Below are 17,211 nucleotides of genomic sequence, written 5' to 3' on the forward strand. Positions count from 1 at the left end.
GCGTACTCCTTATATGCGACCATCTAAGCGCATCCATGCGTCACGCCTGTGCAGAGGGCAGCGAGACTGTGTCCAAAGAAGATGACAAGAGCAATTGAAACGCAGATCGCAACCTCAGCCTGTGCATGAAATGCGTCTAAACAGGCCGCAAGTAACGTGGCTCGGACTGTACTGCTGCCAGCAATACTCCCCCATTGGTGACAATAGAACTTCAGGGATAGGTGAGACCAGCGTATTCAAAGGCGAGCTTGAGAGCAACGAAAGAGAAGCAGTCGCTGAACGGTCAGTGAAAAGCTGGTTTTCATGGCAATTACGAGGGACTCAAACTCTAGGGTGTGCTTGTGAGTTCCCTGAGTGCATCAGTCTTATTTTTATGTGGCACATGTACAAGGCACGCTTCGTCGGAGCAGGCAATGGAAGCTCGCCTCACGACCGACGGTGGATTCTGCAACGAGCTGCATAACGCGCTGCGGTCTGTTCGTAGCAGCATTTATGTTGCTAGTGGTGCTTTCTCGAGCTGAGGACGAAAGCTGCTTCCTTAGAAGGACACGGGGTGGCGATCGAAGTCCACGCTGAAGTCAGCGACTTCCTTCTGGCATTTCTATGCGAAGAAACACGCTGAGTGGCTTTCTCCCTCTGCTTAGGGTAAGGGCACGAAAAGCGACTGTTTCGCAACAACCCTCCTCGATGAGCGTTTTCGCACAGTACTCGTCTCAGCAGCACCAGCAGTGCTCCTCTATAGAGCGGGTGAGTTGTCGCCGTTTCCGCTTAGAGTCTCCACCTGATACTTGGAGGCTAGGCGCTGCGCTGGCTCGCCTTGCACGGCCTGGCGATGTGTTTCTGCTTCAGGGCAGCCTCGGAGCCGGAAAGACGACATTGGCTCGGGGCTTTATTCAAGAGTTTCTGAACGATCCCGAACTTGAAGTTGTCTCACCTACGTATCTTCTGGACGTGACCTATCCGGACTACGAGAACAAGGCCAAAGTTCCTGGTGTAGTTCTTCATCATCTGGACTTGTATAGGCTGGAGAACGCTGACGATCGCCCAATTGCGGACTTTGCCGATATATTCACCCATCAAATATGCTTGGTCGAATGGCCAGAGCGCCTGGGAAAGTATTCAACACCAGAAGAATTCTTGCAGATCCGCTTCTCCTTCGTAGCGGGCGCGGATGGGCCTCGCGTTATTGAATCATCTGGTTTTGCGAGTCACAAGCACCTGGAGAATCCACGCTGGTCACAGGCACGCATCGATCAAATACAATGGCAATGTTCAGCAGCTTAGATATGCCGAGAGCCTCCGAAGCTTTCGAGGAGACCACCATTGCGTAGACCCTGACGCACACCTCGGGTGTGATTGGACCGGCTCTCTGTGCGTCTTCAACGCTTTTCTCGTTGCCGCAGAGACGAGCACATATGTGGCATGGCTGTTTCATGCTGCCTCGATCTCTTATATACTGGAGTGCGAGCAGGCCCTATCATCAAGTCGACACCGTGTGCGTCGTTCTAGCGCTGCCGCTTGATGGAGTTCTCCGTAGAAAGCAGCCATGTGAACTTTCGTGGCAATGCACATATCCGTTCCGCAAGCGTGCTACTTGTTCAAACTGCTACATATGGGAATTTTCAGTCTTTGCCGACGCATAAATCTTCGAAAGATGGACGCACATGTTAAGGAGAACGAAAGATCTTTCAAGATCCACGAAACCGCGAAATATGAACGCGGCATTAGCAGCGTCGGAAGCAGTCTAGCCCAACGACTACCCAACGACTCTTCTGTGGTATATCTTCGAATGACTTCTGTCCATTGTCGCGTGATAAGAGTTGATGGTATGGCAGTATCCGTAGATAATAATCACAGCGCAATGTCGTGTGTTCGACATGAGTTGCGGAGGCACCCCGCAACGTTTGTTCGTTGTCTTCGTCTCATGCTTACTCTCGTGAGAGAATAAAGTAAAGCAGATGCACTCAGGGAACTCACAAGCACACCCTAGAGTTTGAGTCCCTCGTAATTGCCATGAAAACCAGCTTTTCACTGACCGTTCAGCGACTGCTTCTCTTTCGTTGCTCTCAAGCTCGCCTTTGAATACGCTGGTCTCACCTATCCCTGAAGTTCTATTGTCACCAATGGGGGAGTATTGCTGGCAGCAGTACAGTCCGAGCCACGTTACTTGCGGCCTGTTTAGACGCATTTCATGCACAGGCTGAGGTTGCGATCTGCGTTTCAATTGCTCTTGTCATCTTCTTTGGACACAGTCTCGCTGCCCTCTGCACAGGCGTGACGCATGGATGCGCTTAGATGGTCGCATATAAGGAGTACGCCTCCTTCGCCAACGAGGCTCACCCTGCAGCGCGTGAGGGCTCGCTTCAGCGCTCGGTTCATGCGCTCGGTTCATGCGCTCGGTTCATGCGCTCGGTTCATGCGCTCGGTTCATGCGCTCGGTTCATGCGCTTGAAGGGTACAGAAGGCGCCCCAGGATGCGCTCCGCGGTTTCCGCGCCCGGTGCTGTACCCTTAAATCACGGGGTTCTTCTGGGCGACCATGTCCGCGAGTACTCTGCCCGATGCAAACACCAGCGCTCGCTGTTCATTGGACGGAGGGTTTGCGTCGCGCGATGCTGCCCACGACGGCACTAGTGCGGGGAGGAGACACCTCGCTAGGGTAAAAGTCGAGAAATTTCGATCCTTTTACGGTCCCTTACCGCAAAGCGGTGACGCAGGCTCTACTGGAAGCAATCGCTGCGATGCCTCAACTCAAAGTCCAAGACCCTTTCCATGCAAACAGAAGAGACGGTGACATATGAAAGCATCTCCCGTGAGATCTATTGCGCTGCCGTCGAATGCTGCTTCGTCGATGACCACAAAGAGGGGAGGATTCGACTCTCGAACGCAATCGATTATTTATCGTGAGAATTTCAGTGACTTTTCGCTATGAGCTTCTGAGCATTTCCTCAGGGGCGACGTCAAGCAGCATTCTTCGCCAGTCCAGCGGCGCGAACTGCTGCGCCCTCGAGTCGCCTTGAAATAGAATGATCGGAAACTTGAAGGATGCGTGCTTTCAGCCTGCTGCGTATAAGGAAAGCAGCACAGTTGAGGTTGAACATGTGAATTGGACAACGATGCAGGTCGAATAACGAACCCTGTTCGAGGGCGTCGCGTACCATCTTTATTTCGGATCCGTAACGCATTCTAGCGGCAAAGCGTCGAAGGAGTCAAGTCGAACAGACCACCGAACTTCTCAGAACTGTATATGAATCTGTATGCCCGTATTACTGCAATTCGACTTTCGAGGCCAAGCATCCATTCAAGGTAGGTTAAGGAATCGATAGGTAGCAGCAGTCCGATAAGGTCAGTGTTCCTTTTTAACCTTGGCGACAAAGTCGCGAAATGTGTTATCTAAACGAGAAGCGTTTTATTATCAATATCGTCTTCGCGTACTTGTGGGTACATGAAGAACCGTCCAAATGCATCGGTGACGCAGTTGAAGAGGATATCTTTGGGCAATCAGTACTGGTCAGCGCTCGCAGCTAAAACGTTTTCCTCAATCCGATGTCTGAACGAGTTTGACTTGTACGACGCCTGGTACTGGGCGTGTTTCGTACAGAGTACTGAGCACTCTGTGATTATGTGTGCTTGGGGACACGCATTTTGTTTGGAGAAACTCCTTTGCCGTGGGCGCGTGAGCTTTTTGGGACTCTGAGAACCACAGCGGACTGGAGACGTCTAGTGAACCAAAGCTCAAAAAAGCCAATCGCTCAGGTTCTTCCTACGAGGAACGGCACCAAACCGTCTGCGAGCATGGTAGACCGTAGGATAGCTAATTCAGGCCAGGTGAGGGGCCTCTCTTCTTCACTTGAGAGCACTGGTTGGAAAGCGCTTTCGAAGAGAAAACTTTGTTTGGTTATTTTCATTCTGCTTCCCCTGCTTAACATAGTACAGACACGAATTTACTCTCGGGAGCAAGCGCACCACGTACCCGCGGCAAAGTCGCCGAGACATCACGACCTGTTGTCGCTAAGAGAAATACTGCATCTTCTTGAAAAACATGAAAAAGAAATCCATGAGAAACATAGAGCATCACGCGACACGGTAACCGTCGTTCTGAACGTGTTCCTTCGACCGGGAGCATTCCGTCGCGTCCTCGATGGAATCGGAAGTCAGACTGCTCTGCAAAGCATCACTCATGTAAACGTTCTTGCCTTGGGGTCCCCATTCGTCCATCAGTATGGGAAGCTTCTTGAAGAGTACCGCAAGACTGCGAGTTGGACATCGGAGGTTTCTATTTCCCTCGTGACATCGGAGCCGACTTTCAACCCCGGTTATTTTGGACGTTTTCTGCTGTCGATGAATCTGAATACAACTTTCACGCTCATTTTAGATGATGACGTTGTGCTGGGAGCGCGATACCTGGAGCTGTGTCTGCGTTGGGCCCGCTCTATCGACAAACATGCTGTGCTTGGCCAGCGCGGGGCGCGATATTACAGAAACGAACTTCGAAAGCGCTCATTGTTTGGCCTTGGCAAGCGCCTTTCTCCGAATAAATATCATGATTTTTTCGGGGAACACGGCCTACTGCGGGACACTGATGTGCTCTTCTCCGCTTGGTTCTTGCGGACGAAGTGGATTCTCAAGATGTTCGCGGAGGAGCCCCTCACCTGGGCCACCGCCGAGGATATCCATTTAGGTATGTTGCTTCGTCAGCGCTTCGGCATAAGAATGGTCGCCTTACCGGTAGATCCCCAGTTGCCAGAATTTCGACTCAATCATGACCAATCCCTGGAAATAACGAACCGTTCTTGGTCGGACGAGAATACAGCACTGGTTCGCCTTCGTGATGCAGCGGTGGATATGTGGCTTTCGAGAGAGCTTCATGGTCAACTTTTGAATCCACTGCTATACTCCTGGACCAGAAAAGATGTTTTTTGGTACAGCATGCCTGTGAAACGAGGTGCAGGAGCGCTATCTGCCTACTCGTCATCCCAACGGAAGAATCGCAGCGGACGCCTACATGTTCTGTGGCGTCCCTTTGCCTGCAAACGGCTTCGTTTCGCTCCGAACGATTCTGTCCCAATGATATCGCTGCCATACTGTCGCCGCTTACGCTACCGACGACCTCGTATCGGCATTGCAAAGTCATACTTCGGGCTCTGGAATAGCGGTTATTTAGCGGACTGCATGTTCTGGGGTGATCGAAATGGGGCTTCATACCATGAGTTTCTGGGCTATACCCTCGATATTCGAGGCCAAGATGAATGGATCCTAGACGGGATTTTGTATGGAAATACCTACGGCCGCGTTCGGCTCTGGGATGTCCGCCGGAACGCACTGATCATCGATGAATATCTCGAACAGAACGTAACCCTGCGACTGAAGCGCGTTACAGTTGTGCCACCGACGACCATTATAGCCCTCTTTTCAGAACGTCTGGATGACGGTGTACGAGCAGCACAGCGGAAATTGTTTGATGAAATTCGAATCTTACCGAAGGATGGCACGTAACAGGACTTAGGAGAGCACTGTCCGAGAATGCTGATCAATTTTTGAATGGGCTCCAACTATGCAAAGGGATCATCATTGATCATTTTCATGCGAATTGCACATCTGAGCCTCGTGCAGACCATAAACTCTCAAGCCGTTTCTGCGCCCATGCTAGAATGGCATGGAACGGGTCCTCTAAATAGGGTGGATACAATAACATTTGGATCGCTTCCCATTGTCGAGAGCATCAGCACGTGCTGGCTTTTGCAACCAATATTTCCTTTTCATCTCTCTTATATCTGGCTTCAAGTGCGCAAGTCTCTCCTTTCCTGTTGCTCGATTGACAGCGATCGAAGGACTCTGATGGAACTCTTACATTCCGGATTTCTCCGCGTCTGGCTGCTTTTCACACATATCGCACTATGGCGGAACCTGCGATCTACGCCTCACCTGCCAGCATCATTTTCTTCGTATACGGCCTCGGTGCCCCGTCGCAGCCGCGATACTCGGCCCTGTAATCAGGAATTTCCATATGTCCTCCATTTCTCTTTATCCGGGAGCCGGCCAGTGGTGCATCAAGACCTGCTTCATGACACGCTATTTGCCTTTGACGGGTACACGAGGCTCCATTCGGTGATCTGCTCTGTTTTCCCGCCCGATGGCGCATCCTATGATGAAGGACTTATTGTGAGCGATCCCCTCGGCAACTGTTCTCTCCGCTGCAAATGCCACCGCATTCTCTTCACTCGATAGCTTTGCATCTTTTCCCATGCGCGCTCGTCGTTGAATAATTACTCTTCTCACAAAAGTGCAGACGTGCGTGGCTGGATGCGAAGTTTTGTAGCCACTCGTAACCATCTTGTGCCCACATATTCCATCTGCGTGCGTTCATACGGCAAAGGGTTCCCAAACTCCCTTCTGTTTCGCCCGCTCGCTCATCGCGCAATGCCCACATTCGTTCCCTACCAGTGAAACAAATATTGTGGGTACCCGAATAGAGCGTACGGATATGGTTAGAAGTCAGAGACTTCGAAATTTATGGCCCCAGATCCTCTTCAGTTATGACGGGGAGGCTTCAGGGTCAGACCCTCTTTCGAGTCTCACGGAGGCGCAGAAATTATTATCCGCGCTCCCTCTGTCCAGGCCGATACGGATTATATCGGGGAACAAGTTCGCGAATCCATGTATTTGAATGCCCTTTGTTTCTCCGCGTTTTTGCCTTCTGAACAGTGTGTCTTTGAGGTCCGAGGGGGCCTTTAAGAGTGGGGGACATTCTGAATTGATGAGAATGCATAAATCGATGCCAAGGGACACGGAAAAGGACAATAAGTTTCCAAGCAGTCGTGCGACCACCCCGCTCCTCCGATTTTTCTTTCCCTTCGCATCTTTCTCTGCAATCCGTCGCTTTTCCTATTTCCAGGTGTTCTTGAGGGTCTCCGCAGCTCTGAGAGATAAGAATGTAGTTTGCTTGATGAACTTCATATCGTCCATCACGACCTTTGATTTTTTGACGCTCGTGTTCTGTATCGTCCCCTTCCGCTCCGCTCTCGCACGGGCGGTGCCTCCATAACGAGACGCAAATAGGGCTCCTCGAGGACTGGAAACTAGGAAGACAGAGATGCTTTTATATAAGGTGAAAATTTCTTCCTCGTATCCTCTCAAACAGCACTAGAGACGCATAAGCGCCATCGCATTCTTGTGCAGGCTACTTCCGAGCTGTAAATCCATTTGCTTCTCGGCACCTGGGCCTTGGGGAATACCGGACAGCGATTGATCATGCTCTCTATTCTCCGAGCCGATGAGTCTGGACGAAGCGCTGGTTATAAAGAGCTCCTTCTTACTGTCCAGAGTCGTGACCAAGTCGTCAACCATATGTCTTTACGTTATCGCATGCTTGAGGTACTGGTAGAGATGGGCTCTGGCATGGTGCCGGATCATCGTGCATATCGACTCCCAAGTGCTTTACGAGTTATCCTGGCCGCTTTGAGTTACCAAGATACGAAGAGTTTCAAATGCTATGAATGCATTCAGCTGGGAAACTGAAGTGCATTCAGCGTCGATGAACTCACGCAGCCGAGGAGATGGATCTTGTATGCACTCGTGGAGAATGGCAACTAAAAAGGCTGTCTGAGTCCATAGCGCCTCCCTGAAGTCGCCAAATTTTAGAAGGTCCTCAGCACTCTCGAGTTACACAGTCTTGATTGTGATTTAAGAGTACTGCGGGAGCTAGCTACAAATGAGAGAGGTTTTCCCGTATGCGAGCTATGCGTTTAGGCAGGAGAAAGTACGTTCTTAACATTCCCTTCAGACCGACGTGGATTAGAGCAGCAATGAGCGCAGCCGCTTGTGCGAGAGAACAGGCGGACCATAGGCTTCGTACATGAAGGTGCCCTGTCTGAGAGGGGTATATTTCTGGAGAACCGGTACGCACATCTTTTCAAAGCGCTCGAGGCTTGAATAATTGCTCTTCCAGAGCTTTCCCCGGCAGAACATATGTCCCTGTGCTGGGTGCTTCTTTTGATGAACACGCTTGAGATATACGTTCCTCATGCCTTGTTCATCTTTTTCTGATACCGCCTTGGAAAGTCGCCATCCGCAAATGGGAAAGATTTAAGGAAAACAAGTGCCGAAGAACTTAGCGTGTTCAGTCGCGGAGCCCATAGCACCGAGCACCAGTTCGTGTCGAGAACAATCCGATTTTCTGAAGCTTGTATTTGTTTTCCTGAATCTTTTCTTCGCGGCCTTGAAGACGTCTTCAATCGGGTCGGGCCCTCTAGACTATGTGGCAGTGCATGAAATATCCAATCCTCTGTTCTCTGCTGTTTTCCAAACAGAGTAGGATTTCAGAACGCGATGTTGTTCAGAGTGAAACGAGTATCGGAGGGAAAATCTAGGTTGCTGACAATGTCGACCAAGTTTGCTCCTTCCAGGCTCACTTTGTGCAAAGCGGAGACGTAGAATTCCATGGAAATGATTGCAGCAGTGATTGGAGTTCGAACCCAGCATCCGTTTCCATGCAAGCAGAACAGACGGGATCCTGTAACTGCACATCTCGTAAGAGTAACTGGGCCACATTTGAATGGCGTTTCACTGATGGTAATGAAGAGAGGTGGATTCGACGTGCAAAATGAATCAATCATGTGAAGAGGTAATTTGATTGAATTTTCTGCATGAGCTTGTGAGCAAAACGTGAATGAACGACATCGAGTTTTTTACTCGTCTATCCATCAGAGCGAATCTTGTGCCCACGTGTAGCCCAGAAACAGAACTTTCGAGTTCTTGAACACTCCGGAATTCGAGCATCCTGGTCATAAGGGAAATAGAAGAGTGAAGGGATGCACGTATGAACTGTTTCATGATTTCGTATATTTTACAGACCCTTGTTTTACGACATCGCGGTTCTGCTTAATTTCGGTCATTCAACGAATTGCACCGGTAAAAAGTGGAAGGAACCACTCCGGAAAGAAAATCGAGAACTCTTAAACTACGTATGAATCCGTAAAATTTTAGTCATGATATTCGAATGTCGACAATGTTCACCTGAAACATTTTCGGAGAAAAACAAAAGGTATGAGCAGACCGAGCTGTTCAGTGTTCTGTTCTAACCTGACACTGGTGTATATGTATGTTCAGTAAAACAATAAACTTTCAAGGACCCTAGAGTGTCTATACACACCCAATCACATACGCCTCCCAGCATGTTTTGGCCGGTCTCCTGCTATCGGCCTCAGTTTCTCTTTTTACACGTCGACCCTGAGAGGCTGTCCCACAAAGTTTGCCTGCGTCAGCTCTTCGCGTCTCGTCTTCAGCGCCACACATCGTCTGACATTGACGGCGGCGTCTTATTCTCGGCTTAGAAAATCCTTGGGTTTATGGCGATTGGTTGAGGTCACTACTGCAAGGAATCGCAGAACAAGCGCCCTCTGTGCCACTGTACTCTCGTTATCGTCTCTTCGGGCGAAAAACTTTTCTCGCCTGCCTCCTCTTTTCCTCATCCTCTTCGTCACTTGCTCGTCTTCACTCGATGGTCAGGGACGGGAGGATCTTGAAGCTTCTCCGACATCAGGCAATGACGGCCCTGCAAAATCCCTGACTTCCATATCCATACCTCTAACTTGGATTTTGTACTTTTTAAAAATGACGTACTTCGAGCTCATTTGCTATAAACCGCGAAAAGGCATTTAATTACACGCACATGAGGTCGATCACACTTGAGGTGAAAGAATATTCGGACCCGCCACAAAGCGGATCGATTTTGTGATGAGCGCACTGGCAACACCGCAAGTGACTTTCCGTCGACGACCATGGAGCATCTCCGACCGCCAGTGGATCGAAATCACTCCGTCCAACAGGAACAACGTGGAATCTTGCTGCTCATTTTCAAGATACAGTTTGTCTTTGAGCTCAATCCGGCGAGGAGGAGGAGGATACTTCCAGCCTTCTCACTCTCAATGGCCGAGAATCCGATCCCAACGATGGTGCCAAGCCTTTTTCCTATTCCTTCGAGGTCCTCTTCTAAACGAGTGCCGTACCGGAAACCTCGTCTCCCGTGTGAGGTTCGGTCGAGATCCGAATTGCAAAAAATCCTTGAAACAGTGGGCCGTTGCCTCTGGGTACCGCTCTCCCTACAAAATTCAGCTATTCTGAATGGCAGGCAACATTCAAATTATGCAGCCAAAACGCATATCATTTGTGAGATCGGCAATTGTTTCAATGCCGTTCATATGCCGCAGACGGTACAGGTGATGCTGGCATGGCTCGTTACGCGGAACCTGGACGCAGTCACCACGCTCTGTGAGCACAAAGGGCCACGCTACCGATGTGCTCATCGCGTGAGCACACATGCCAAAAGTGGAACCCACGGACAGAATTCGGTAGTGGCAGCGACTCAGCAAAATCAGCTCCGCAGCCGCTATGACATGCTCACGAATATCTGCGGGAACATCGCGCGCATCAAGCTCGGGATCCAAAAAGTGGAAGTGTGGCGCTTTCTCTAATTTTTGTAACTCGCTGAGAAGGGGCGAGGAATCAGATGCGATGAATAAATACACACTACTAGGGCTGAGAAGGTCCTCCAAGTTGCTCTTCACCAAAGAGATACAGCGGAGCATTGAGTACAATCGGTGTCCCCGCAGGCGATATCGCCGCCAACGCGGTGCGGATGCCTCGCTCCGGATGTGCACCCCAACGATCTTTGCACCCGGCATGGGAGAGCTTGTGCAAAGCATGCCTGTGCGCGCACAAAAATGGTCCAGAATATTCTGTACAAAAGCGTTCGGCATCCAAACTCCATTGGAGACGCTACGAAATGCGGCTGCGCCAAGCTTTTCACACAAGAGCGGTCGTATATGCCGGTTCAGATATAGAGCCGGCACAAACCATTGGTTGCTCTCCACATCTAGAAATGGAGGCCTGACTCCTCGCCGACCTCTGAACCACCAAGTCGGATTCTCTTCAGCGATCATCTTGTATGGCTGGTCATACCCGGGCGAGATCCGCTGCCAAATAGAATCATGTTCGCGAACCCGCAGCAAAGATCGTTCCGCACGCGGGAACAGCGACGCATTGTCAAAGCTTTTATTCCATAACGCGGCTGCTGTCCCTGGGGTGAAAGCGCGTGTGAAGCGCTCGCTGTCTATAAAGAACGGTCTGTCCAGCGCTACGGACAAAACGTAGGCGGAAGCAAGGCCGAGCAACAGGTTCCCCCAGCCACCACGCTCTTCTGTATCGCGGTAAACGACAGCACTCTCAGGCAAGGAATACGCTGTGACTTCCTTGCTGACGCGATGCAGTCCAAGGTTGAAACTTCCGCGAGAGTTGTTCCTGAAACGCTCGGAACAGAAAGGTACTGGCCAGTTTGGAAACGCGAGGCTGAAATCATACGGAAACCCCTGATTTCGTGGAGCAATTGCACACGATCCATTTTCTCGGCCGAGCACATATATAAGTAGGTAAAGCAATAAAGCTAGCACTCGTCCAACTCGCTTACGACACAGAGTTAACATACTGACCGTGGCAGCATATGCTGCAGCCAAGTACCCGAGTGAATTGGCGTAATGTGCAATATCTGATCCAGAGCACATTTCTACTCATCCAGGTTTCAAGCGGAAGATTGGCATGCGTTCAACGTTCCTCGCGCAGCATCCAGCAGATTCGATTCAAAGCCACGTTGGTTTTCTGGGGGAACTCGGGATCCAAAGAAAGACGTCAGAGCATGGAAGAATACGAAACTCTTCGATGCAGTTCACAATGCGCTGTGCAGACCAAAAATCGATACAACGGGAGCCTTTCCTGATAAACAGCAACAGTCGGTCCAAAATAAACCGAGGCGAAAGAGGACCATATGCAGCGCCTACCCGATCTTAGAAGTTGCAGGTAAAGCACTCTCCGTGGGACGTGTTTTATGCTTGAAATCCAGGTTTGTATGGGGTCCATCAAAACAACATGCATCGATCACATCCTTATCGATAGGAAGCGCCTGGCTGTTCAGAGCGAGCCAAACGCATTAGGAAAACAGGTAGATGGTCGATTGATCAGCCGGGGTATTACAGTGGCTCTAAAACTAATATTCTCTCGACTGCGGGGGTAACCCGCTCGCACGCGCCCCTACATGCAGGAGGCGCCAAGTGTTCAGTTCTATGCGAATGATATTAACACTCTTCAGGTTGGATAGTACGAGAGCTTTTCTCGTTATTCGAAACATCTTGTAGAGTAACAGCACCAGCATAATCTTCATTCGAATGCAGCAAGACTCGAGATTCAACAAAATGCCGTCTCGGGCAGCATCAGGATTTCAAAAAGATGCGCAATAAATTTGTAATGCTGCTCGATCGATGCATCGTATCGGAATCCATCGTATGCAATTCTTGTCGATACCCAGGTAAAAGATGATGAGAGACCTCCAGATGCCTTGAAGTCCCGCGAGTACCAGCACAGTGGTTCTGTCGGCGGGGATAGTGGTACCAGTCAAGTGACCTTTGCGGTGCCGCGAATAGCGGAAGGGCTCCTTGCAAAACTGTACGAGCCGCTGCCGCGGTCACGCACAGCAGCCGAACGGCTTGGTCGTAAGGTTATGGGCGTCGGCTCGAAGCTTTCGATTATGGAGCGGACCTGTGCGCATTCCTATTGATAGAGTGCATGTATGGATGTGCGTTCAAGGCTGCCGATCCCCGCGTGGATGTGTCCACATGCTCATCGATGGTGTACATCCGAAACGCTCGGCCTCTTCGTCAGAGCATTTCATCTTGGGGCCGATTCGCCGTTCGAACCTCTCTCGCCCATTTTTCCCAGTATGCAAGGTCACCACCATAGACAGCATGAAGATACTGGGCTACGATTCCGGTATCGACACCCATGTCGTCAAAACTGTATCCTTGATGATTTCCGTCATGAGCGCTTTTCAGGAGTGCGTCGGGAGTAAGTCCCCAGGGGTTCCCGTTTGTATGTTTCGGGCGCGATGATTCGTTATTTCGGCAACATCTTACTTTGACTCGGAAAGCGCTCCCTCTAATTACGAAGTTCTCTGGATCGAGTGACTGTACCTTCTGAGAGGCAGCAGTTTCTGCGAAGACAACGAAACCATAACCCTTCGAGAGCCCTGTATGGTGGTCGACAACCACTCGAACAGCTTCGAGTGATCCGAAGCGTGAAAAGAACGCGCGCAGATCGTCCTCAGTACAAGCCTGGGGAAGTCCCGACACGTAAACCCTTCGTGACGGCTTCTCGCCCAGCCCGGATGGCCCATACCGTTGCGCAGTGTCCACAACAGTGTTGGACTCAGGATCTTCAGCAGACTTTGGGACAGCAACTTTCGTTTCCACTAATCGTCCATCCAGTTCGTGACGCTCCAAGGACGCCACAGCTTGCGCCACTCCCTCTTCTTCGAAAGTTACAAAACCGAAGCCTCGAGGTTGCCCTGTTTCACGATTTCGCATCACCACCGCATCAATAACTTTACCGAAGCGTTCAAAGTAAGCAACAAGAGACGCCTCATTGGTGTCCCATGAGAGGCCTCCAACAAAAACTTTGCGCCTTTTATCTTTTCTTTCCATACTTAAGTTTAGAACAAGGCAGAATGGAGGCCTTGATTCCGCTCTACTGCGATTCAGATTTCGAAGTGGCCTTGTCAACGCTGGACGTATTCGAACTCCCGATATAATCCGAGCAGTGAATTCTGAAACACCAGTACTGCCACATACTGTATTGTTTGCTTCTCCTGCAGGCATGCAAACAAAGCAATGTGTCGGTTAGAGTCTGGGAAAGCCTCGGAAAAGCTTTTTGCTGCCAGTGCTAGACTTCGAGAACGCGGCTTCTCGAGTCACTTGTCACATGGTCAACAGCAGGGTGAACCGCCTTTCTCAGTACGATGCACAGATGCTCAAAGAAACGGTATCAGAAAACCCACTGGATGCGAATTTTCCATACCCTTGATATGAGCCGTGGTGAAGCGACATGGATGGGCAAAGAGAAAAAAAGGTGCCTCCCCAGGAGACCGTCACGAGCTGGACATTTTCGATTCCGCATTGATAGGCGAACGCTTATGACAGGAGCGACCGGTACTCGCCTCTCTCGGTAACAGCTCTTTCGTGAAAAACGGAGGATCTAACCGTGGATACGCAAAGCGGTGCGAAACGCCTCTCGTAAAGCCTCGACCGGTGAGCGTAGCGACGACAACATCAGCCCCAGCGGCGATTCAAGCATGTAGTCGCCTGAGTATCGGCAAACAGGCAGACTCAAGCAACACGTCTGCCTCCCTTCTTCGAAGCACTCTGTGGCCTCTGCTTCTCGCGTTATTCTGTCCTGCGGGTAGGCCACGTTGCTTGCTGTGACGCAAAGGCGCTCCACGAGTGCGCAGCTGAGACGAGCGTTGAGCTGGTGTTCGCTTCAGCCTGGAAGTGCACGCTCAGTCCAGTTGGAAGCGTCTTCTCTGTCCTCCGTCGCCATGCTTTCCCTCAGGATGCGTTCCATAAAAACGTTCGGATGCGTGACGCTGTCCTTGGACAAGTCGTTTTCAGTCTTCGTCAGCGTTGAACGACTCTGGTGCTGAGCGGGTCGCCTGCGGGGAGGGATCGGTAAAGCGCGCCTCAGGCGTTTGGCACGCTCGCGGCTGAGAAGCTCGTGGAAAAGGCAGCTGCGGGATCGGAAACATATATACGCGGGGAGGCAAGTTTCTGGCTCGCCGTCCATCCACGGGGTCTGACTGCCGGTGTAAGAAAATGGAAGTGGAGTGCGACGTGCACATCCACGCTACCCGCCACGAAAGGAGAATGCGAAGCAACCACCTGACAGAAAAGAGAAGGATCCCAGCCGCAAAGAGGACGACGAGAGTCAGGAAGGAAACCCTGCGCACTGGAAAGGCCAGTCCGAAACCAGCGCCTACACGTCGGTGCCAGAACGCATCAACGGAAAAAATTCTCCGAGTACGTGAGATGCCCAGGGCTATTAGGTATTGCGTAGAATGTGGTTGTCGGAAGGCTCGCCTAGCTCTCCCCGAATGGATGCCCCTCGTGCAGCAACTGGCGGCAAGGGTTTCGGAGGCAGCGCTGCCAGCAGTTCGCATTCGTAGGGAGTTTTTGGTCAAACCCTCGAGCGACAGCACTAGGAATGCTCCGCTCCGAGCATGCCAGCGGGCCTGTTCGTGGTGTCATTGACCAATACACACGCTGGCCGGCATCCGTTTCTGCGCTGCACTACATGGTTGCTCGGCCCATGGACAGCGTAGGTGCCAGGAAAAGTTTCGCCCAAACCTCAGAACCCATAGCCAAGAGCGGGTCCGTGGCGACTACCCTACGAGGCGCACCCCAGAGGCGTTGTACTCGTTGCGTCCACAGCGTTGTGGTCGACGAAATGTTGGCGACTGGCGCAAGCGGCTCTTGGGATGTCCGTGGAGGCACGTGACGAGCTGGCTCCGGACGAGAAGGTGCTGGAAGCGAGCTCGGAGATGTCGCATCGAGAACGAGCGACGCTCCAGATCGTCCGAGCTCATGGAGTAGGTTTCTGTTCCGGAGCTGGGCACGTCGTCTCGGAAGGATTACGCGGGCGTTGACCTGGCCTAACTTGCATCCTGCGCTGCTAGGTTTTCGCGAACGCGGCGCTCCACCGCAAGGCAGACCCTCTGGTCGTATGTGAGCGCCTTTGCATCCTCAAACCCCTGGTCGATACGGTCCCCGCATTTCGGGGCAAAGCCCATGATACCACCGTGCATATTTGTGTGGTGTACGACGTCCTCAGTGGTCTACGATGTGTGCGCACGAGCAGCTAGGGGGCACTCTACCTATTTCGGGCAGAGCGTTGGCGGGGCTCGTTCATCGCCACTCGTTGGCTGGGAAAACACGGAAAGCGATGTACAGGGGCCTTGGAGACGCGCACGGCACATCAAACAGCATGCACTTTGCGAAACCCCGGCCCGCTCGGAGCAACGAGACTCATATTCAACCGCTTACGGAAAACGAACGTGAAGGCTTCGTGGTGCGCGTGGATGCCGTTTCTGAGGGCCCGTGGCCGTCACCGTGCCCGTTCGTCAAGGGGCAGCGCCAGAGACCTGAACGGAAAGCAAATGAGTCTGCTCCACGCCTCCAGGGCTCGGTATCATCCGGAGTTGGACGTGAACGACGCCAGCAGGCGTACCAACTCGTGGAATGACGACGTAAAGACCTGTCGTGACGCGCTGAGTACGGTATCGGGCAAAAGGAGATGCACTGCGCACCTCATTCATAACGGGTATGAGCGACTAGATCGCTCATGCGGACGAGCCATGGCAGAGGAACGCGGGACCGAGCTCGAGTCTCCAACAGTCGCAACCGCTCGCGGGCACGAGGCGGGTATTCGCAAGCTTCCTCAAAGCACTGGAAACGGAACTGGCCGATCGGTTGCATCTTATAAAGATAGTGCATGGCGGTGGACGCGCTCTAGTTGCAGAACTGGACTGTCGTCGATAACGCACAAGGGATCCGCGAACCGGCACTGAAGTGCTCTCAGTGATGAGCTCTGGACGAGATTCTCACATCGCGAGCACAGAGACACGCTGAAACTGCCGGTGAAGACGATTTGGAAACGGAGCCGGACGTATGAGATGACGTACGCTGAGTTCATTGAGCTCCAGGTGGCAATGCAGTCACAGTTGAGACGCTTGCTGTGGAGTGTCTCCATCACGAACGGGAAACGCGTCCAGTTTCTGAACCGAGATTTGAGCGCCCATATCAGCATCTGGAACTGCATCGTTCTTCAGGAGCGTCCATCGGCTTTACTTCAGGCGAGGCTTCGATTCGATTGTCTAGTATGCAGTGTGGGTATTGTGCTGGAATGCTGCGGACTCTCGATGAAAAACATCATGTATCATCAGAGCGGCGATTAAGTCCCCGCTTGGAGCAAGCCACTTGTATGGTACGGTCTGCACTGTATCAAGGCTGGACTGCCATATACCTTCGCCACGAACAATGTTCGTGGGTAATTGTTAAACTATAATTGTGTTTCATTCATCAACATGACGGAGAATAAATCCACCAATCACATAACATGTACAAAACGTACAGACCGATTGGGCTGCAATCACCTCGGCAGGTGCGGAACGGGCACCGCATCCCCGAGGTGAGCCTGGCTCTCTGGAGCGGGCGCGCTGAGAACACCGGCCAGTAACGGGATCACTCCCACGCGAAGCGCTTCGAAATACCAAAGAACATTCTTCGTTTCGTTGAGCGTTAAACGGCATTGCCACGTGAAATTCCTCTCGTTTGGAAGT

General features: G+C 51.6%; 4 protein-coding genes and 1 non-coding gene across 5 annotated transcripts; 3 read left to right on the plus strand and 2 right to left on the minus strand.

Moving 5' to 3' along the window:
* Positions 1-603: 603 nt before the first annotated feature.
* On the plus strand, positions 604-1,284 carry CYME_CMR389C (hypothetical protein, conserved; the record flags this gene model as incomplete). Its single annotated transcript, XM_005538555.1, has 1 exon — positions 604-1,284. One exon carries the CDS (start codon positions 604-606, stop codon positions 1,282-1,284), a length of 681 nt encoding a protein of 226 aa, XP_005538612.1.
* Positions 1,285-3,794: 2,510 nt separating this feature from the next.
* CYME_CMR390C (hypothetical protein, conserved) lies at positions 3,795-5,495 on the plus strand (the record flags this gene model as incomplete). Its single annotated transcript, XM_005538556.1, has 1 exon — positions 3,795-5,495. The coding sequence occupies one exon, from the start codon at positions 3,795-3,797 to the stop codon at positions 5,493-5,495; it is 1,701 nt and encodes a 566-aa protein (XP_005538613.1).
* A 4,640-nt stretch (positions 5,496-10,135) lies between these two features.
* On the minus strand, positions 10,136-11,479 carry CYME_CMR391C (hypothetical protein; the record flags this gene model as incomplete). Its single annotated transcript, XM_005538557.1, has 1 exon — positions 10,136-11,479. One exon carries the CDS (start codon positions 11,477-11,479, stop codon positions 10,136-10,138), a length of 1,344 nt encoding a protein of 447 aa, XP_005538614.1.
* A 1,224-nt stretch (positions 11,480-12,703) lies between these two features.
* On the minus strand, positions 12,704-13,525 carry CYME_CMR392C (probable heterogeneous nuclear RNP protein A; the record flags this gene model as incomplete). Its single annotated transcript, XM_005538558.1, has 1 exon — positions 12,704-13,525. One exon carries the CDS (start codon positions 13,523-13,525, stop codon positions 12,704-12,706), a length of 822 nt encoding a protein of 273 aa, XP_005538615.1.
* A 663-nt stretch (positions 13,526-14,188) lies between these two features.
* CYME_CMR393T lies at positions 14,189-16,942 on the plus strand. Its single transcript, XR_002461637.1, has one exon. It is a non-coding gene; the product is annotated as a hypothetical transcript (transcript).
* Positions 16,943-17,211: the final 269 nt, after the last annotated feature.

Source organism: Cyanidioschyzon merolae, chromosome 18 (genome assembly GCF_000091205.1).
Source record: "Cyanidioschyzon merolae strain 10D DNA, chromosome 18, complete genome".
Taxonomy (NCBI): domain Eukaryota; phylum Rhodophyta; class Bangiophyceae; order Cyanidiales; family Cyanidiaceae; genus Cyanidioschyzon; species Cyanidioschyzon merolae.